Source organism: Panthera tigris, chromosome C2 (assembly GCF_018350195.1).
Source record: "Panthera tigris isolate Pti1 chromosome C2, P.tigris_Pti1_mat1.1, whole genome shotgun sequence".
Taxonomy (NCBI): Eukaryota; Metazoa; Chordata; class Mammalia; order Carnivora; family Felidae; genus Panthera; species Panthera tigris.
The window spans coordinates 40,292,260-40,314,273 of NC_056668.1; the positions used below are offsets into that span (position 1 = coordinate 40,292,260).

The 22,014-nt window shown below is 37.0% G+C and overlaps 1 protein-coding gene and 1 long non-coding RNA gene across 6 annotated transcripts in view; one reads left to right on the forward strand and one right to left on the reverse strand.

Annotated features, from left to right (window-relative positions):
- LOC102965495 overlaps nucleotides 1-6,187 on the reverse strand; it is a 33,239-nt gene extending 27,052 nt beyond the window's left edge. For 4 of the 5 annotated variants that reach the window (XR_006222180.1, XR_006222178.1, XR_006222179.1 and 1 more), the window contains exons 1-2: nucleotides 5,963-6,078; nucleotides 3,407-3,491 (exon numbers count right to left, since the gene is read on the reverse strand). This is a non-coding gene — a long non-coding RNA (uncharacterized LOC102965495). Of the gene's footprint in view, nucleotides 1-3,406; nucleotides 3,492-5,962; nucleotides 6,079-6,100 lie in introns of those variants that run through there. The other variant, XR_006222177.1, reaches the window with a different exon arrangement.
- Nucleotides 6,188-6,306: 119 nt separating this feature from the next.
- On the forward strand, nucleotides 6,307-11,373 carry CC2H3orf38 (chromosome C2 C3orf38 homolog). The gene is made up of 3 exons (XM_007099317.3): nucleotides 6,307-6,604; nucleotides 8,873-9,111; nucleotides 10,647-11,373. Exons 1-3 carry the CDS (start codon nucleotides 6,391-6,393, stop codon nucleotides 11,325-11,327), a joined length of 1,134 nt encoding a protein of 377 aa, XP_007099379.2. The 5' UTR covers nucleotides 6,307-6,390; the 3' UTR covers nucleotides 11,328-11,373.
- The last annotated feature ends 10,641 nt before the right edge of the window (nucleotides 11,374-22,014 follow it).

The window sequence follows — 22,014 nt, forward strand, 5'->3', positions numbered from 1 at the left end:
TATTTTTATTCATTATGCAGTTCATATCAAGAGGTTTTAAACATATTCCACTTGTTAATTTTATCTTTAATTTGAGGTTTTATTTCTACTTTTGTGTTGCTAAGGGAAAACTATTTCTGAAACATTGAGATCAAATTGGCCTATAAATAATTAAATCAAGGAATGTTTTATAAAAATCTATTTGGCTATGCTGTTCTAAACCTCTTTATATAATCTCAAATAATTGCTATTGAAAGAATGTGTACATTTCATCATGTATGTCTTATAAAGCATAAACTTACATCATTTTGCTTTTATGGGGTGCATAAACTTCCAACAGTTCTCATTGGGGATTTGGAAGAAAAGGAAGCTTTCTTATTCCTCAGTTCTTCTCTTTTACTTTTCTACTTCTTCTATTTTGAGGATGTGTTTATCTTACATGGACCAAGTTTCAATCTTTTTTTTTTTTTTTAATAAAAATTTCCTTCAAAACATTAAACATTAACTTTCTGCTGTTTCAGTAAGGTCAAGAAAATAGCAAATCTGAATTTTTGCTGCTCAGATATTACAGAAAAGAGGGATCTCCGTGGACAAGGACACTGGTACTTTGGGCTCTAGCCATATCCATTTTTTTAAACCACCGATTATATGAGTAGATAACTTATAACACTGAACTTGTGATTCTTTTCAAATCACACTTGAAGGTTCAGCCGTACTCCTTTCATGTTTGGTTTAAACTGTTGTATGGATGAAAAACCTAAAAGGGATGATAGTGTTTATCTTTTAATTTATTTGGTACTGTAAAACACCTTTTCAGAATGCCTAAATGCTGCATATGCATTTTGGAATTGTTAATATGTGAAAGATATTACAGATTCAGCAAGAAAGGAAATTTGTGCTTCCTTGTTGAACATTAAATTATTTTACTTTGCATTTTATAAGAGTACAAATTAAAACTGAGCCATTGAACTGCAATAATTCAACAATAGCGTCTCATTTCAAGAAATTTTTTGTACTGTACATAGACTTGTTCAATAAAACATTGTCCTTGTTGGTAATGAAGTGTTCAGTTTTATGTAGCACATTGCTTCAAAAGGAATTAGGCTTAAGGTATATATTCAGTAAGAAATTTCTATTAGGTCTCCTAAGAGAGTAACTTAGTTAATATTACCATATTCAGATGATTAATTAAAAAAAATTAAAATAGAAAAGTCTAAAAGTTTACATAAAACCTTTTTAGATATTATTTTAACTAATGTCTACATGCAGGAATTACAAGTTGATAGAATGCTGGTTCCTCAAGTTATTTCAGGTACCCTTTGCAAACTTAGTAGGTGGACAAATTATCAGAACTCTTCAAATGAAAGACAGTGGATGGATTTATCTATGTTGGTAAATCTTCAAAGATGAAGAGCCTCTGGTGGAATTCCAAACAAAAAACCAAACACTGGGAAGTCACTTTGAAATAAGATGTAAATATGATGAAAATTACTTCCTAAAAAGCATTTCAGTGGGACAATGTGTAAACCAATTAATCTGTATCTAAAAGTGAGGTCTGTGAGTGTGAGGGCTCCTACTTTTCTGGTTGACTAACAAAGCAAAACCCCCTACACTCAGCTATAACTTGCAACAGGAAAAGAATGAGAGCTGAAGTAGAAAAAGCACCTGTTTGATGCGATGAGATACCAATGCAAATGAAAGGACAGTGTCAAATACAGTGGTTTGTACATATTACAAACATGCTTGGAAAAACACTGACAAAGCTATGGAAGCACTCTAGACCTGAGATCTAGAATTCTCAGCCTATGCTTTACGATCATGATTTTAGACTACTAAATGCATTGAGGAAGTATTTAGATAAAAAATATTGGGGTTATCTAATTTTTCTTTTTTGAGACTTGAGGAATTTTGGGAAGCAGTCAAATATTACTAAGTGTGCTTCCACGATAAACAAATGAGGTTGCCTTTCAGTGCATAATATAAATTCCATACCAATTTCAAGAGCGAACTGCTAAAAGAGTCAGAAGTTTGGGCTACATATCAAGACGTCAAATGGAGGCAATCCAATATTACATGGAGTAAAAACTAAAAATGAGAGGGAGGTCCATGCCTTAACTTATGAGTGCTACACAAAGAAGAAGAAATGTCTTCTATGTTACCAAATTATACTAGCTATTTTATATGTTATCTCTAATTGTTAAAACAACTCATAGATATGAACTCTGCATTTTAGAAACCAAACCTCAGATATATTAACTAACTTGACTGAAGCCACAGGACAGGTGGGATTGAAAAATCAGGTGTCCTCCTAAAACCATAATGCCATGCAGTTTTCTCCACAAATATGGGTGGATCTAATATATCCAAAGAGAGGATTAGACTTTCCTCAGGATCAGTGATTTCAGAGACAAAGGATGAAATCTGGTAGGGGCAGGTGGCCGAGGTTTCATTTTCTTCTACTAGCAGTGATTCTTATTCTTACAGTTTGGTCCTGGGAGCACCAAAATCAGCATCATCTAAGAACTTGTTACAAATGCTAAATTTTGGTCAGTTGAGGGACCAGTCTGTCGTTTAACAAGTCCTCTGGGTGACTCTAATGATGCTAAGGTTTAAAAACCACAGATCTAAGGCATCAAGCTGCTTCATATTTCCCCAGAAGGTAAACTATTCCCCCTTAAATTCATAGAGCATTCTTAGAAACTCTTGATGTCCAGGACATTTAAAGAAGGTCCCCTATTAATAGGTACTTTAACTACTGTTGGGTGAAATAGATATTGTAATACTAAGATCTCACCCCCCCAAGCCACTCTAATCTAGAAAACCTTCTTATTTTTTTTCTCAAAAAGTATTCAGTAAGTGAAAACTACCAGAATGTGATTTATTGGAAGCAGCTCAAAGAGATGTGGGGACCAACTGTATTCAAATTCCAGCATGATAGTTTCTGGTTGTGGAGCCTTAAGCAATTAAGTGCATCCCACTGAGCTCAGACTCCCACATATGTCAAAAGAGGAGAGCTATTCTTGCAAGGTTGTAAGAATTAAGTAGGTGAAGGGCCCAGTGCTGAGCCCTTAACTGTTAACAGTTTTACTAAATTTCTCTTCAGGTCATGGTTCTTGTACTGGCTTTGGCTCTAGACAAAAATAGCCGTGCTGTTTTATTCGTGCATTTTTCACTACTGCTCCCCTCACCTGTAATCCTTCACCCTCTTTCTGTCCCACCCCTCATTCTTTGCGTTATCTTCTTAGGCATCACCACTTTCTCCAGAAAGCCGGATCTCTCTTGGTAACTCATTTCCCAATTAAAACCTCCTTCTCCCAGACTTCCTCCTCTCAGCAAATGGCAGCTCATTACCCAAACCAAATCTTGCAGTTATCCCGAACCCATTATCAAGTTTTCCACTCTACCTCCAGCCACCAGCATCTCTCACCTGGACTACTGTCTCCTAATTGGGCTCCCTGCCTCTACCTTTGCCTTTCTTCAGTCTGTTCTTCACACCAGTAGCCAAAAAGATCCTGTCAAAGCAAGTCAGATGATGCCATTCGTCAGTTTAAAATTCTCCAAAGCCTTTACAACTCATTCATTTATTCAACAAATATTTATTGCATACCTACTATGTGCCAGGTTCTGTAATAGGCAATAAAAATAAATAAAAAAATAAATATCCCTGGCTCACAGAACTCACATTCTACTGGAGGGCAACATATAGTGTGTTATAAGTGCTATGGAGAAAACTTAAGTGGATAGGGAAAATAGAAGTAAGCATAACATTGTTGATGATGATTTTAAACAGGATGATAAAGGAAGGCTTATTTAATAAGCTGATTTTCTTATTGCTATTTTTAATTTTTATTTTATTTTTTTATTAAATTTTTTTTAACGTTTAAATTTTATCTAAATCCAAGTTAGTTAACATATAGTGTAGTAATGATTTTAGGAGTGTTATTTAGTGATTGATCACTTACATAGAACACCCAGTGCTCATCCCAGCAAGTGCCATCTTTATGCCCATCGCCCCACCAAACACCCTTCCAGCAACCCTCAGCTTGTTCTCTGTATATAAGAGTCTCTTATGGTTTGCCTCCCTCTCTGTTTTTATCTTATTTTGATAAGGCAACTTTGGAGCAGGGACCTGAATGAAGTTAAGAGAAAGAAAGCCATTCAGGTATCTCAGGGAAAAATCTGCCAGGAAGAACAGCAAGAGCAAAGGCTCTGAGGCAAGTCCCTATAAGGCAAGTTTAAGGAACAAACAGCAAGGGGACCACTGTGACTAGTGTGGAGTGAGAGATTGAGAGAATAACAGAAAATGAAGACAGAGGTAAAAGATAAGAGCCAAAGTCTTCACAATGGCCTGCAAGGCTCTCGATCTGCAGTATCCCAATACAGTATCCACTAGCCACATGTGGCTATCAAAATTCAAATAAAACTGAAAATTCAGTGCCTCAGTTGTACTAGCCACATTACAACCACTCAACAGCCACACGTGGCTGATGGGTAGTGTACTGAACAACACAGATCCAGAACATCTCATTCTGGATGTTATCTCATCATTATCTCAAAGTATTTTTGGACAGGTGGTCTCTATCAGTGGTTCTCAACTGGGGGTGGTGATTTGTCCTCCAGGGTACATTTGGCAAATTGGAGATATTTTTGGTAGCCACAGCTGAGGGGAGGAGATGCCACTGGCATCTAGTGAGTGGAGGCAAGGGACGCTGTTAAGCGTTCTACAATGCATAGAACAGCCCCCACAACAAAGAATTATCCTGCCCAAAATGGTACTAGTGCCTTGATTGAGAAACCTTGCTCTAGATCAATCTCATCTGCAACTCTAACCTCACCACCTCCTCCTTGTATAAGCCGCTCTGGCCTCCTTCCTACACGCCAAGCATTCTGCTTCTTCCTTGGAACCTCTAATGTTGTTTCTTCCTACAACACTCTTCTGTGGTCCACTCAAGTTCCTCAGATCTTTCTTTCAATACTACTTAGAGAAGCCTTTCTTGACAGCCTGTATAAAATAGCAACATTCTCTCCATCCCCCTCCTTTAGACATATTTTTCTCCATAGCAGGTCCTGGCACAGAATATAGTTTCTTACATGTTTACTGTCTACTTCCTCCAGCTAGAATGTCATCTACTTGCAACACTCCCAAAACCTCCTTAAAAGAAGGGACTCTGACATTTCTCTGAATCTTCAAATAGTAGCATAGTAGGCACTCTTTAATACTTAATGAAAAATGAAGAATTTTTATCTGTTGAGTAAATGATACCCCAAATAACACCCACTAGCAAATTAGCCATGCTCTGAATGCCTACACTACATTTACGGTATATTTTACAAGTGATATATAACTGATATTTTTTAAAAGGTTAAATTTGCTCACATGTATCTGAAGATATGTGTATTTCATCTACTAAATGGCAATACTCTAATGAAATATTAACAAATCTAAAATATGCCTAAAATATGGAAGGAGATAGAGCCAAGGTGTTAAGTCTGATTCCTCATCGGGCTCGGTCTAGCAGAACATGTTTCCCTCGAGTGAATGCGAGTTGCTGCCAAACAGTAATAAACAGCTACTATATACTGAGTTCTTTCTAGGTGCCAGGCACCGTTCTTCACCCCTCCCCCCTCCCCCAAACCTTCGAGGTAGCTAACTCTACTAGGTCCGTTTCGAGATAGGAAACTGAGGGACGAAGAAGCCAAGAAGCGCGTCCGAGGTCACAGTTAGTGAATGGCGGAGTAAAACCCTGGTAACCTGACTTCCAGAATCCTCAACCTTAAAACTGCTCGCGATACAGCATCGCCTAAAACCAAGCCGGCGAGGACCGGAATGGAAGCAAGAGCCGATCGCAGATTGTTAGGAAATCAAGAGGGCTTGACATAGGATAGGTGATTTTAACTATTCACAGTATAATGCGAAACAAAAGCGAATTATTTTAACACTGTACTATGTAAGTTAAGAATATCAACTACAGGTGCACCCAACTCAGAATTGGCCGCAGAAGACGTTCAAGCGCTCCCGGGGGTCAGGCCCAGGGGCGGGCAGCAGGCTCCTCCATTGGCCGGCCCCGCGGCATCACGGGAGCTCGCCGTGCGCGGGGACCGCCACCCGCTTTCCACGCACCTGCACCTGCGCAGCCCTCCCAGCCGCTTTTTTGGAGGATGGACTCCTGAAGAGCTCAGGGCTTCTCTTTGTGCAACCAGATCCCTCAGGGAAGATCGCTGTTCTCCGTGCAAACGCAGTACTTCCCTAAAGTGAGATCCGTTGAAGTCCCCTCCGTCCTGTCCAGCCCGGAACGACAAGTCGGAACACCACATTTCCTGAACTGACCTTGTTGGCAATCACTTCCGCCCAGGCGTTTGGAACACCCGAGGCCCTTTGGCGGCGAACAACAGGCAAGGCACTTCCGGTGTATGTTGCCTAGGCGCCGGCCTGCTGGGCCTGAAGGGACGAAGTTGCTGGGTCGTCCCCTCCCCCCCCCCCCATTTTTGGGGGCCGAGATGTCGGGGCTCAGCTACCCAGAGATGGAGGGCTGTCGTAACCTGCTCGGCCTACTAGACAACGATGATATCATGGCCCTGTGCGACACCATCACCAACCGCCTGGTGCAGCCTGAGGACCGCCAAGGTAAGTGCTGACTTCTCCGCGAGAGCGGACGCCCCTCCCGAGGCCTCGTCCAGACCCCAGGTGGCGGGAGCCTGAGAATAGAGAAGGTGCGAGACCTTGCCCCGCGACGGGGCCCGGACCGGGCTGAGGCGGAACTCTCGAGAGCCTCAGCCACCGCCGCTGCTCCGCGGCCGGGGAACCTCCGCGCACCTTCAGGTGGCACTGACCCGCCAGCTCCCTGGGGGAGGTGATGGCACTGGAAACGGCGCAGCTTTCAGGTTTTATGTGTTGGGTGTTAGGGGCATATGCTTATTTTTTTCGAGAATTGAAGTGTACGTGAATTGTTTTTTTTTTTCAAAATTTCCGGGGAGCCAGCGTGTTTTCCATTTTGCGTCTCGATTCAGCTGGGGAGTGTTAGCTGGTGAGCCGAGGAGTCAGCTGCTGCTCGTGTTTGTCTCTCCGAGCTTGCGGGAGGAGATCTTAAACACTTTCAGTTTCCTAGGTAAAACAGCTGCTGTAATAAAAGAGCAGATCGTTTGAATCCGTGTCTCTTTTTGGATCCAGTTTTTTTTTTTTTTTTTTTTTTTTTTCCTGAGATGATTTTGAGCAATAGGAATATATTATTTTCAGAGCCAAACAAACATTTCGGTAGATTTAAGCGTTATTAATATTAAGCCTGATTTGTAACTACTCCACATAAAAATGTAATCAAGAAGCTTAAGTGTTTATTTCGCTTGGTATATCATCTGGAGAGCTTCATTTTAAATTTGCTGAATTTTACTTTAAAATGTGAAAATTCCAGACTACTATGTTAGTATGACTTCAATATTTACAAAAGGTTATGCTTTTTAAAACTGTGTTGCTCTGCTTTTAAGTCGGATTTACATTTCCATTTAAAGAAATCATTCACTTGAAACTTCGAACCATGAACATTAAAAGAAGAAATTCCTAAGACTTTAGACTGCACATAGTTTTAGACTTTGTATGTAGTTCTTCAGCATTTAAATATTTCACATGCTACTCACACCTAAACAGGGTGAGTGTGAATTTAAAATTGATAGATAAAAATGCTGGATTTAATTGATGGTGGGTCTAAAAGTAAATAAGGAAAAGAGATGTTAAATGATTTGAAAAGATACTTGTTAGAGAGGAAGAAAATAGAAGTTTGGAAAACAGGTTTAACAGTATCTCCAAAAATGGAAGAGTTGCTTAATTCTGGGCTCATATTCTGCACCTGAGCTTCTCAAACTACTGTGCCTGTGACTCAGTCCCTCAGGGATCTTGTGACAATGCAAACTCTGATTCAGTAGTTTCGGGATGGCCCCAGAAATTCAGCATTTCTGACAAGCTCCCAGATGATGCTCATGCTGCTTGCCCCAAGTCTTAGTTCTGCCACTTCTTGGAAGCATGATTGTTGATACCTCATATATCCTCAGCTTTCATTATTTGTAGAGTGAGGAGATTAAAAGTCATTGCATATCTAAAATACTGTAATTTTACCTATGTTAGAGATTATAAATGAATTTAGGTCCATTGGCCTTCTTAGAAAAAAACATTTTCTCTGGCTCCATTTTTTTCTTAAACCATGTCACTTAAAAGAAAATGCAAAAATTTTACTATCTTACGAGAAGTGAAAGGAAGAGGTAAATAAGGTAGGGAAGTTTAAAGCATAAAGAAATTTTTTAAATTTATTTATTTTCAACATTTATTTATTGTTGAGAGACAGAACCAGCAGGGGAAGGGAAGAAAGAGAGGGAGACACAGAATCTGAAGCAGGCTTCAGGCCCTGAGCTGTCAGCACAGAGCCCGACGTGGGGCTCGAACTCACCAACCACGAGATCATGACCTGAGCTGAAGTCAGACGCTTAACTGACTGAGCCACCCAGGCGCCCCAAGAAAATTATTTTTAAAACCCCAAACTTGATAACCCACTTCCTGTTTTTTTTTTTTTTAAGTTTATTTATTTATTTTGAGAGAGAGAGTGTGAGCAGAGGAGGGGCAGGGAGAGAGGAGAGAATCCAACAGGCTCTGCGCTGTCAGCTTAGAGCCAGACATGGGTCTTGAACCCATGAACCTTGAGATCATGACCTGAGCTGAAACCCAAGAGTTAGATGCTTAACTGACTGACCCAGGCGCCCCCCCACTTCTTGGTTTTGTTAAAATAACCATCTCATGCCAAAGCAATGCCGTGACAAGAATTTATAAATATTATTTGATAGGGTGTCTGCTGACCTTGGACCGATTTACATGACTTAGGGTTTTCTACTAATTTTTATTATTTCCTTCCAGATGCCATTCGTGCAATATTAGTGTACAGTCAAAGTGTAGAAGAGCTTTTGAGGCGTAAGAAAGTCCACCGGGAAGTCATATTTAAGTACTTGGCAACACAGGGGGTTATTATACCTCCAGCTACTGAAAAACACAATCTTATTCAGCATGCAAAGGATTACTGGAAAAGGCAGTTACAGCCAAAATTGAAGGAAACACCAGAGCCAGTTAAGACAGAGGACATGAGACTCTTTCAACAGGTAAAATAGATCTTACAGTTATACCCTAAGTCATAGTTCTGTCTAAACTGTGTAGATAATCCTAGATCACTGGGAACATGGCTAATACTATTTTGTTTTTTATAATTTTAGCTTTACTCCATATCCTTTGCATCCTAGAGGAAGATAAGTAAAGCACCTAAAAAAGGAAATATTTTTGACATTTAGTAATATACATAAAAGATTGTATTGATTTATGAGGGAAAAATGCTTTTATCACTTTATCAAATGAAGACTATTGGATTTGTAAAGAGAGTGGATAAACTGCAGTTTCTTTAATTTTAATTTAGCTTCTGATTCTCTAATGTTTTTGTTCACTTTAAAAGAATGCTATTATAGCCCTTTCTCATTTTGAAGACTTTCTTTGATATTAAATTGATATTAGATTGTAAATTCCATGAGAAAAACTTAAATATTTTTTAAATTTGATTTTTTTTTTTTTTTTTTTTTTTTTAGCTAGGAAAAATCCTCTTGTAATAATTTCCTTCAGCTCACATTGGCTGTTTCTATTTCTTTGTATCTCCACTGTATGTTTTAGATACTGTGTGAATATTTAAATGCTGATTGTATGAATGCTAGGTAATTTATAAAGTTTAAACTACAAACTTTGAATCAGTGAAGTTTTACAGTGAGAGGTATTTGCTTTCATATTAGGAAAGAATCTAAGCTTTTTTAATGTGCTTAGAAAGGATACCAACTCTGAAATCATACGGATGTGACTTAAAAATAGGGTGTGCCATATGCTAGGTGTGAACTTCAGCAAGTAACTTGACCTTTCTGAGCCCTGTTTACTTTATCTATAAAGCCCACATATGATAGTTTCTATGTCACAAGGTTCATGAAGATAGAAGGAAATAGAATATAAGTGCCAAGCACAGAGCCTAATATATTCAATCAAAGATGCTCTGTCAATACAAGATCTCTTACCATCAAAATGAGTTACTATACTCTGGAACACATAGATGAATAAAATCTAGCCTCTCAGGTATGTTTTTTGCAATAACACTTTATTTGAAAAAAAGAGAAATAAAAATATAAAATTAATCCCAATCCTAAAAAGTAATGTATTTCAATCATATTAGATTTGTCTGTTTAAAGATAGTGAAAATGCTCATTTATTATCTACGATATTGTAGTACAGTTTAAATGCAACAGTGTATGCATTTAAAGCATACAGTTTGAAGGTTTTGACAGACATTTGTGAAACCGCTGCCACATATAAGAGAAAATGCTTACATAAATCATTATTGACTGTTCATGCTGATATTTTGAGTCTTTATTAACCTTAATTTCTTAGCTGAATTTTCATATGTTTAAGCTGGGAAATTGTAAAATGATTTTTCCCCTTTTTGGAAAAACACTTGACTTTTTGCGTGATGGTTTCAGTGTGTTCACCTGTAGTTTGTTTAGCTTCTGCTGTACTCCGTATACTCAAACTTACCTCTAAAATGGGCCAGATAGAAAAAAACACGAGAACTAACCTTTGTTTTATTTTATATTTTATTTATCTTAATCAGCCGGAAAAAGAAGATAAGAAAGCTGAAAAAGTTGATTTTCGTCGATTAGGAGAAGAATTCTGTCACTGGTTCTTTGAACTTCTTAATTCTCAGAATCCTTTCCTGGGACCGCCTCAAGACGAATGGGGGCCACAGCACTTCTGGCACGATGTCAAGCTTAGGTTTTATTACAACACCTCTGAACAAAATGTGATAGACTACTGTGGAGCAGAAATTGTAAGCCTTCGTCTGCTGTCACTAGTGAAAGAAGAGTATCTTTTTCTCAGTCCCAATCTAGATGCCAGTGGACTGAAATGTGCTTCTTCTCCCCATGGTCTAGTTATGGTTGGAGTTGCTGGGACTGTCCACCGAGGGAACACTTGTTTGGGCATTTTTGAACAAATATTTGGACTCATACGCTGCCCTTTTGTGGAAAATACTTGGAAAATCAAATTTATCAACCTGAGAATTATTGGAGAGGGTTCTCTTGCTCCTGGAACATTAATGAAACCAGCTATTACATTCGAACATGGTGATCTAGAGAGCTTTTATAACGTAATTACTTCATGTGGTACCAACGAAATACAAGTTGATGTAAGGCAGGCATTGGATAGTGGAACTGGAGACCAAGCTTTATGCAGTGGAGATGAGGCATTGTTGAACAAAAGAGAACTGAGTTTACCCAACCCTCTAAAGCATTGAGGACTGTATGTCAGTCTAAAAAATACAGAAACTCTTCCAAATACCACATCAGTAATGTTTAAGTGATTTCAGATGGGAGGATTGACATATTTTAGTTGAAATATCTTTCTTGACTACAGACTAATATATTATGTGAATACTTGCCTCTTTCTACCTGAGTTGCAGCCAATGTTCTGAAAGCTTAATGCAGTTCATCAAATAAATCCCACTTTAGATGGTATAACTAACGGTGTGCCTTAGAAACCAGGTAATACTTTCATTTTACTTAGTGAGTATTCTAATATCTGTACTTTTCATATGAGAGAGATTTAATGTAAACTCAAAAGTTATCACTTTAGGAAACTTGAATAACATTCTCACGAAAAAGTCCAATAATTTAGCAGGTAGATAAAAAATTACTTTCCCTTTTTAAAATTTGAGGAACATTTTTCAAAAGTTACCTATAGTACTCCAAGCTGATCTAAGCCTTCAGCTAACAGTTTTATACAGCATTTATTGTAGTACCGTATAGAGGAAACATACTGTTGAAATTTTTAAAGAGGTGTGCCCAATTCCTTTACTGTTTTCCTCTTGCTTGATCTTGGAAGAGGTGACAAAAACATAAAACACAAAACACACATACATAAATTTATAATGTGGGATATCTATTATATACATATATAGACTCCCACATCATAAATTAAAATTATTAGGATTTTTCACCCACAAATTGTTAATACAAGGTTTGAATTACAAGATTAAGTTGCCAGATTAATTACTTAGTTGCTTTAGGGCTTAAATTCTTCATCACCTGGCAACTATTTGCTGATCTTGGATTTAGTTAGTAATTTTAATTTACAAAATTTCCATATGGAAAAAATTGAGCTGGGCATTTTTGTGATGATGTGCTGTACATGGTAAATTTTTACCTTTAACTCTTCTGATGATCACCTAGGGTAATAAGAAATTTTGGAAGCAAGAGGAACAAACTCTTTTTTTTTTTTTTTTTTTTTTAAATGCCATGCCTTTATGAGGAGTACAAATTGATATGTCTTAAAATAAGAACTTAATAAAGGAGGCAAATCCCTGGTCTGCTCTAAGAATAGTGTATTGTTTAAAGACAGGTTATGGTTTTCTCCTTTAAGTATAGAGTATCGTTATAACATGTACTCAATAAATTTCCTAAGTAAAGGATAAAATTAAAAAATATTCCCATCTGTTTTCTTTGTGGCGTAATGTCGAGTACTGCAGAAATACTACTATAGATGCTCAGGATGGGCCGAAGTTGCCTCTAGCTACCTTCAGTATTTACTTTTTTGAATTCGTGTAATGCTCAAGTAAGGTTGCAGTCTCTGTATGTTCTTTTTTTTTTTTTTTTTTTTTTTTTTTCCCTGTATGTTCTTTTAATCAATCTTGGAAATTTGAAATCTTCCTGACAGACTCTCTCACTTGAGGATTGGAATTATGATTTATTTTCTGTGAATCCCCACAGCTGGGCAACACAGTAGGACCTAATGTTTAACTGAATGGGTAAAGGAATGAGCAAGCCAAGCTTACATACTGTGTAGAAGACTTTTCTGCATCTAGATTTTGTCTTTGGTTCTTATCACTGGTGGTGTTTTGATCATTTCATCTGTTTGAATTTCATACATGGATACACTGAAACTTTGAGGATCCAAGCTAACTCAGATTTGGGGGAAATTTTAACCTTTTAAAATTTACTCAATTTAAAAGCCCAGGGGTCAGAATGGGATAAACTGAAAGGCCCTAACCATTATAGGTGAAGTGTATACTTTTCTGTTCAGAGAAAGAAGACCTGGAGATTCTTGAAATTTATTCATGAAGTTTAAAGTTTGGTCAGGTCTTGGAGAAAGTCCCAAAGCACAGTGCAGATTGAACTCTACTTTTGCTACCATCCATTTGTTTTGTTTATGTTAGGGAATGGCAGAGACCCCAGCTTTTGGTCTTTTTTGCTTCATTTCACCCTCAGCTGGAGTGTGAAAGTTGTTGGAGTGAAGTAGTAAAGAATACAACACTCTACACATATTTCATAGTAATTGAATAGTCAAGCCAGGGGGGCCGCTGGGCTTTATTTACTGTAGACTGATTTGCCATAGCCTAATAATAGGGCATACATCAAGTACCTGTTCTTGTTAATATAGCTTAAAGTAATTTACGTTGGGATTTTTTATTAGTATCTAGAATGCCAAAAAAAAAAAAAAAAAAAAATTACATGAGTCTTATTAACTAAAATACCAAATAATAGAAGCCATCTCTGTTTTATGAAATTAACTTCAAATGGCCAACATAAGAAATGTTCCTATATTTTCGGAAAGGTAGTATTCTTATGCTAAAGAAAGGCTAGTTACCCAGTGCCTGTAAGAAATTGTAATAGCACCAGAAAAAGATTTAAAGAATAGTGGCTTGGGGGCACCTGGGTGGCTCAGTTAAGCATCTGACTTTGGCTTAGGTCATGATATCACACAATTCATAGGTTTGAGCCCCACATAGGGCTCTGTGCCTGCTCTGTGCCTCAGAGTCTGCTTCAGATTCTCTGTCTCCCTCTTTCTCTGCCCCTCTCTGTTTGCTCTTGCTCTCTCTTTCTCAAAGAAACATTTAAAAGTTTTTAAAGAAATGGCTTAATTAAAAACATAATCAGCAATATTGTGTTTTAACAAAACAGCTTTTATGGCTAGATGATAAAAGTGAATGAAAACTATACTTTAACATTTTTATTAGCATCTGTATTCACAAATTTAGGTGCCATTTTCTTCACTAGTTCTTAATTTGGGCTGTGGCTAGTGGCCATCAAGTTTTGAAAAATGAGAACTGTATGTTCTTTCTCCCCAGAAAAAGATGTGTTTGCATATATATCACAATTTTTGCATTATTTCAGTGAGTTTTTGGGTTTCCCCAAAGCACATCTGTGAATCCTATAGGGATCCTTATAACTTCAAGTTGAAATCCTGCTAATAATAGTTATATTCTCTCAGGTTATTCTTGGATACTAAAATTATTTTTAGAAAATTCTGTGCCCTTTGCCAGAGTCCCTAAGCTGGAGGACTAAATCTTCTTTTTGAATGAAAGGATAATCTCTAGGAAATCTGTTAGTATATGATAATTGTTAATTTGTGGATTTTGTTTTTCAAAAAATGTCAGATATTAAGACAAAACCCACTGAATTACTGTCAATTGAAACAAAAATATTCAGAATTCATTTTATTTTGGCAAGATAAATTTAATGAACATCAGAGAAATTGTGAGAGAAAAATGTGAAAGGTATTAAAAAAATTCTCTAGATCTTTACAAAAAGTTGTCCTAAGATGTTTATTTAGTAATGATTGTATACTGCCAATTTTGATGAAGGATTTCAAAAATAGGATCATTTCCTCCAAAGGGCTTGTATATGTGGTCTCACCTTACACCATTCCCTCTCGCCTCCCCTCACCCCACCCTATTTATAATCTTCGTATATACTCACTTTGAATGCAGATAGCACAACTGCAAGTGCTGGGAAATAAGACTTTCTGCATTTGGGTTCTCTTCAAGTTTATTTGGCATATATTTATGGAGCATCTACAATTTATAAATCCCTGAATCAAGCAGAAGATAAAATAATAATAGATTATTTATTTAAACTTTGCACGTTAAATTTCAGTTTCTTGGTTTAAATATCGTTTTTTCCCCCATTTTTTAAGTTTATTTATTTTGAGAGAGACAGAGTGTGTGAACAGGGGAGGGGCAGAGAGAGAGGGAGAGAATCCCAAGCAGGCTCTGTGCTGCCAGTGCAGAGCCTGGCATGGGGCTCAAACTCACAAACGGTGAGATCATGACCTAAACTGAAACCAAGAGTTGGACGCCTAACCCATTGAGCCACCCATGCGCCCCTCTGGGTTTAAATATCTTAAGGTGAGAACTACTTGAGGCCCTTTTCAGAAGGGTGTGGTTATATCCTCTTGTATGGTTCAGGAAAAAACACTCAGCTTAAATTTTAGATAGCTCTATGGTCCTAGCTATATCATATTGATTATATCAACGCAGAATATAAGATATTTTGACAGACCACTTAGGGTTGGAAGAAAAATATTTAAAATGCACTGAATCTTTTTAGCTTTATTTTTTTCTAGTTTGAACCTTTCCAGTAGTCCTTCAGTAAAACAATATTAAAATGGAGTATTAGGGGCACCTGGGTGGCTCAGTCTGTTGAGTGTCCGACTCTTGATCTCAGCTCACATCATCATCTCACAGTTCATGAAATCAAGCCCCGTGTCAGGCTCTCCGCTGATGGCATGGAACTTGTTTGGGATTCTCTCTCTCCCTCTCTGCCCCTATCCCACTCGCTTTCAAAAGTAAAGTTAATAAAATGAAGTATTATATTTACTGTGAGATACAATGTACCCCCAAACACTATACCATAAACTCCAGAGTCATGTTAGTCATGAAATGATCTATTTCAGCTGCTGCTGTAGAGTTTCTTTACATAGATATTGACTTAATTTATTTCTTTGCTTTAATATTTTTTACATATTTATAACATTAAAATTTCCTTAAAGTGCAGCTTTTGTCCTCTCTTCCATGCTCAGATTTTCAGTAGTGTTGCATTACCTTCAAAATAAAGTCCAGATTTTATAATTTGGTTCTTATCACCATCTACGCTTGGTTTCACTCATTTTTCATGGATTGTTTGGTCCAGCCAACAGATGCTATTAAGTAGTCTTAGTATTTGTCCTGTATTTACTTAGCCCTTTGCTTTTATTGGCAAGTAGACAGTACTTACAGTAGTTTGATGTAGGATTTTTCATCTGCACGAAGGCATGAAATTAAAATGTATTCAGTAAAAATGATACTTTTTTTTTTTTAAGTTTTATTTAATCTCTTCATCCCATGTGGGGCTTGAACTCACAATCCAAAGATCAAGAGTCGCATGCTCCTTTGATTGAGCCAGCCAAGCACCCCAGTAGAAACCGTACTTTGAAGTTTGAATTTTGTTCTTCTCACAGGCTGGAGATATGGGGGACAATAGGTGCTGGGTGGCAGCAGGGAACTGCACCTCCAGTTAGCCATGCAATCACAAGGGTAAGCAACCAATATACTTCAAATCATTCTGTATCCATATGGTCATTGTTTTTTATGTTCATAGAGTATCCAATAAATTACGTGAGATATTCAACACCTTATCATAAAATAGGCTTTGTGTTAGATGATTTTGCCCTACTGTAGGCTAATATAAGCATTCTGAGCCCGTTTAAGTTAGGCTAGGCAAAGATAAGATGTTTAGTAGTTCCTAACCTATTAAATACATTTGAACTTAATGGTATATTCAACTTATGTTTCTTGAGCCATAACCTCATCGTAAGTCGAGGTAGGTCTGTATACAAAATACTTGGGAGTTTAATTTTTTTGTTGTTGCAGTCTGATAATATAGAATTAAAAGGGCTATGATTGGAATAATTTAAAAACTGGAAATTTCTTAAGCATTTTTTCTCTTTAGGTGTTTTGTATACATTATCTAGAACAATTTTTCTCTAGCTTTTTGCATGATTGCTTAATTTTTATCTTTGAGGATTTGTCTTAAATGTTTTCTTCTAAGTGGGCCCTGTTGTTAATATTTATCAGAGCACCTTGTTTATTTCAGTCTTAGCACTTTAAATATTAATTTACTAACTTGTTAATCTCCCCAGCTGGGTTTTAAACTGAGAGCAGGGACTGTAGCTGTTTGACTTTCATTTTATTTCCATTGCTTTGCACAGAGATGGGGTATTCAATTGATATTTATTAAAGATATAAAGGAAAAAGTGATACTTTCTCAGAGCCTCATGTATTCCTGGTCCTTTGCCTGTCTGCTGACGACAATGCCTAACATATGTATTAGGTGCTCCGTAAATATTTGTTTACTAGGTTATCTTTCTGAATAATGATATGTGAACTCTAATACAATCAATAATACTCTGTTAGATAGGATTATTAAAGTTCTATGTGCTTTTGTAAAAGATGAAACGGAGTCCCCAAAAGTTAAGTAATGTCCATAGTTCTGTTGTGGGTTCCCCACCCCCCCCCCCCGGTGTGTGTGTGTGTGTGTGTGTGTGTGTGTGTGTGTGTGTGTGTATGTTTAATTTTTAAACTAAAAAGTCTGTGCTTTTTCTTGCACTTTATTTCTAGTCTGACTATTGCTACTACCTTATTTTGAAAGAATTTAAACTCTAAATCTCAATTTCTTCACATGTAAAAATGAACAGTTAGATTAGATGTATCTAAACTGCTATTTTGAAGTTACATGGTTTTGTGAATGTATGCCTTCCTAGCAACTAAATAATATTGCTTTTAAAGGAATTTGTAGTTCATTGAAGTTGGAGAAATTCTTTATTTTTCTTGCTCATAAATCTTACTGAGAAAACACTTTCTATTTTTTCCTAACAAATACGCATTTATAAGTATATGTGTATTGTGGGTGTATTTCTATTTACAGAGGGAAAAACAAAAGGATGAAAGTATTACACATCATATCTAGAATAGAAAAGGAAAAAAGTATGAAGCCTTTAAAATAGTTTCCTATTTTCTAATCACTAGAAATGCTGAGGTTGTTTGAACTACTGTTGTGTGAATCTTTTTTGCTGTTACATATGTTCAAAATATATTTCCATGTTTTAGTTGAAAAGTGCAAAGTGGTTGACAGAAGACCAAATTATAGACTCCCAATAACCTCTAGTAGAAATGTGGATGTTGATAAAATAATCAAATACTATATAGATGATTCCTTCAAAGAGACTGAGTAATAGGAATTGGCAAACATGTAAGAGTGACATTGGAGAGGAGTGGCAGATTTGGGATAGGATTTTTCTGTAGGAAGCATGGCCCTGGAGGGGTGCTGCTCAGAATGTTATTAAAAGTTATTCTAGGAAGTTTAATGGAAAATATTGTTGAGCAAAGACAGGAGGTTTTACTGTATGGACTGTGCTGATTGGAGTAGTTAGTATAGGGTTACAATAGAATGAGCTTAGAGTACAGAAACAAGATAGCAATAGAAAAGGTAAGCATGTCAGGAACTTTAATTCTGGAACTCGTAGTAGAACAATCATAAAATTGAACTCATAGGAACTAAGAGAATTGCAGAGTAAGTCATAATTTGAATTCTACAAGCAGCCTTCAGCTAGAGCAAGAGTTTAGGACTGAGAAAAAAGTTTATTTTAAATAATGTATCAGTGTTTTTTTTTTTTTTTTTCTCTTAAACAGTCTTCTTTCAATTTGGTAAACCATTTATCAAGCACTTACTACGTACCAGGTATCTTAACAGAAGACACTTGGTACTTAAGTATTTGTTCTAGTTTCTTACACTTTTATTACTTTGTTTAACTCACATTGAGTAACGTTTAGTGTTTAATAAAAGAATTTATTTTACTGAAAATTGCTTTCTCTGCTCTCTCATTGATCCCTTCTTATTACTGTAACCATTGTCATCTTTTGGTGCTTACTCTGAATTATAGGTGAAGCCCTGACCTTTGGATTAGAGCAATGCCGCTAAAACGATGGTGATCCTCAGTGACTAGTTGGCAGTTTCAGAGAGACAAAAAAGCACTGAGACATTTTTTTTTCCATATAACACCGATTTTGGAAATTTTATGCACATAACTCACATATTTACCAAGTATTCTAGGTAAATTAAAATCTTAGTTTTAATAGTGTTATATTAGCGTGCAATCATTAGATGCCTATGTGATGACAAGAACTGTGTTGGTCAGTTTATCACAACCAGCATGAAGTCAACCGTGTTTATTTTCCCTGATGTACTTCCCTATTAATTTTAATGCTGGCTAAATTTACATTTTATGGTTTATACTCTTATCCCCAGTTCACAAAATGACTCATTGAAAAGTGATCAAAATCATAACAAATACTATCATGTCATCATGTGAATGCAGAATTAGAATCTATGTGCTGTGCAAGAGATTCTGTGAGTATGATGTTTTTAAAACTTCAGCTGAATCATATAAGGAAGGATGGTGATGAATATCTGAACTTTTGACCGGTAATCCATTCACCACTGGTTAAGAGCACATGGCCTGTCAGATATTCACATGTTGCCATCAACGGCTGCACCTCATTTTTAAAGCACATTGGTTTCTCTGGTAAATGAATTTGGGTAATTCTATTTTTCCTGAACAAGTGTAAAATAATACATCCCAGTTTAAAATTTATCATGCAAGATGAAGAATTCAGAATTACAGAAGTATCATTCAGAGTTGCATCTCTTAAAATGAAACCAAGTTTCTTTCTCAGACACCTGGCACAACCCACTCAGTGCTTGATGGCAGGAAGCCACCTCACTTTGGGTTGTCACCAGAGTTCCTCCCTTAGTAGGGCCTTGCCTTAGATCTGTCACTTAGACACTAAACCATGTTTTAACATCTCATCTTTTTGTTTGTTTGTTTGTTTGTTTTGAGAGAGAGAGAGAGAAATTGAGCACGAGCAGGGGAGGGGCAGAGAGAGAGGGAGACACAGAATCTGAAACAGGCTCCAGGCTCTGAGCTGTCAGCACGGAGCCTTGTGCGGGGCTGGAACTCACAGATTGCGAGATCATGACCTGAGCTGAAGTCAGAGGCTTAACCAACTGAGCCACTCAGGCACCCCTAACATCTCTTGCCTTAATGATTATGTCCGTTTTTAAATTTGTTTTCTGAATCATGTTGTCGGATATTATCCTCAGGAATAATGCACACTACCCTCTGAAAACCATAAAGCAAACCTTACATGTGGGTCTAAACTTAAAAGACTCAGTTCAAATATCAAATCTGTAACAGAAAGTAATAATTTAAAAACAGGCATCATTGCTGAGTAGCCCGTAAAAACAGCCTCAACATTTAATAGATATCATCAGAGATTACAAAACAAGCTAGTGGAAAAGTTCTGTTAGAAAGAAAACTAGCATTCAGTGACCAACGACATGGAAGAACAATTACTGTCATGTATTCCAGAGGATATTTTGCAGACAGAACCACTGATGTGCAGTGTCTGAATCATTTGGCATTATGTGTATTATATATGAGTGAGAAGTCCCTAGCAACTGGTTGTTCTATTCATCCCTGAAAACCCATGAATATAGAAAACAAGATTACACTGGGAAATAAGTTTTGGTGAGGACTAGACAAGGATGCCTCACAATCTTTAACGACGGAGTGTATACCAGCTATTTGGACAGCAGGGAAGGTGGTTGTTAGGTAAATAAGGGTTATTTAAAAAGCCAATTAGCTCATCCCTTTCTTAACAGAGCAGTTATCAATAATAAACCATCAATATGTTAGTTAAGTGTTGAAGGGAGTATAAAATACAGTCAGATTTTATCACGAGACTATACTGGTTTTGATAATGCTGTATGAAAAACTGAGCAGAAAGTTGCAAAACTTTTTTCCTCTGATACTTCCTACTTGGAGGAAAGGTATTCTGAGGTTTTGAGATAAGAAGAGAAACTAGGAGTGCCTGGGTGGCTCAGTCCCTTAAGTGTCCAACTTCTGCTCAGGTCATGATCTCACAGTTGGTGAGTTTAATAAGCCCCTTCTCAGCTCTGTGCTGACAGCTGTGAGCCTGGAGCCTGCTTCCAATTCTGGGTCTCCCTCTGTCTTTCTCAAAAATAAACAAACATTTTTTTAAAAATATTTTAAAAAAAACTAAAAACATTTCTCTGAGACATTGTTAACGTCATAAAGGGCATTTCTTAGACTTTAGGTACCTTGCTTAAGTGGCATATCAGCCAGTCTATATCCATTGTCTTGAAGAGACATCTCTGTAGATTTATAATATGAATTGTAATGGCAAGATCAGGTTGTGTTAGGATTGCACAATTTGTGCAAATGGCTCAGTTCTTCGGAGCTTAATCTCCATCCCCACCCCAATATTATTTTCTTGGCTTACTACAGAAACATAATATGTTCGGAGGCATACTTAAAACCACATCCAAATACTGCAACATAACATGAAAGGATACTTTCTGGAGCTGAATGCAAAGGACAGGTTGGAAACCCCTTTAACATTGTCTGAGGTAGATTTTTATTCTGGTGACTCTAGGTAAGAAGATTATTGTGATAGAAAGTATATGACTAAAAAAAAATTTTATGTGTGGATCAAGAAGAAAAACCAGAAGTTTTGTAAATTACATACCTATTTTTAGAATACTAGAATAGTGACAAGCTTCCTCTTTCTCTGTGACCATAAGAATGTAGAACAGAATTGTGGGAAAAAAATAAAACTGCTAGAATATAGATCATTCTTAACAGAGGTTTAACAATTTGTACACTAAAAGTTTGTGCTGATTGGACTTTATTCTGTTTTTTTTTTTATTATTATTTATTTATCTTTAAATTTGAGAGAGAGTGAGCATGCAAGTGGGGTAGGGGCAGAGAGAAAGGAGAGTGAGAGCCTCAAGCAGTCTGTGCACTGTCAGCACAGAGCTGGATGTGGGGCTTCAACTCACAAATCATGAGATCATGACCTTAGAGTCCCATGCTTAACGGACTGAGCCACCCAGGCTCCTCAGTGGTTGATTTTTGTTTTTTGTTTTTTGGTTTTTTTTCTTTTGTAAAGCAGTAATCACCTTTTCACCCAGCAATTTAACTGAAATCATCACCTTACTTTTTTTTATCAACCATTCAATGCCCTTATTTTCTGTCCTTTCGTAGTCCCTGTATTCTGGTAATTTGTTAGGGTTAATTCATTATTT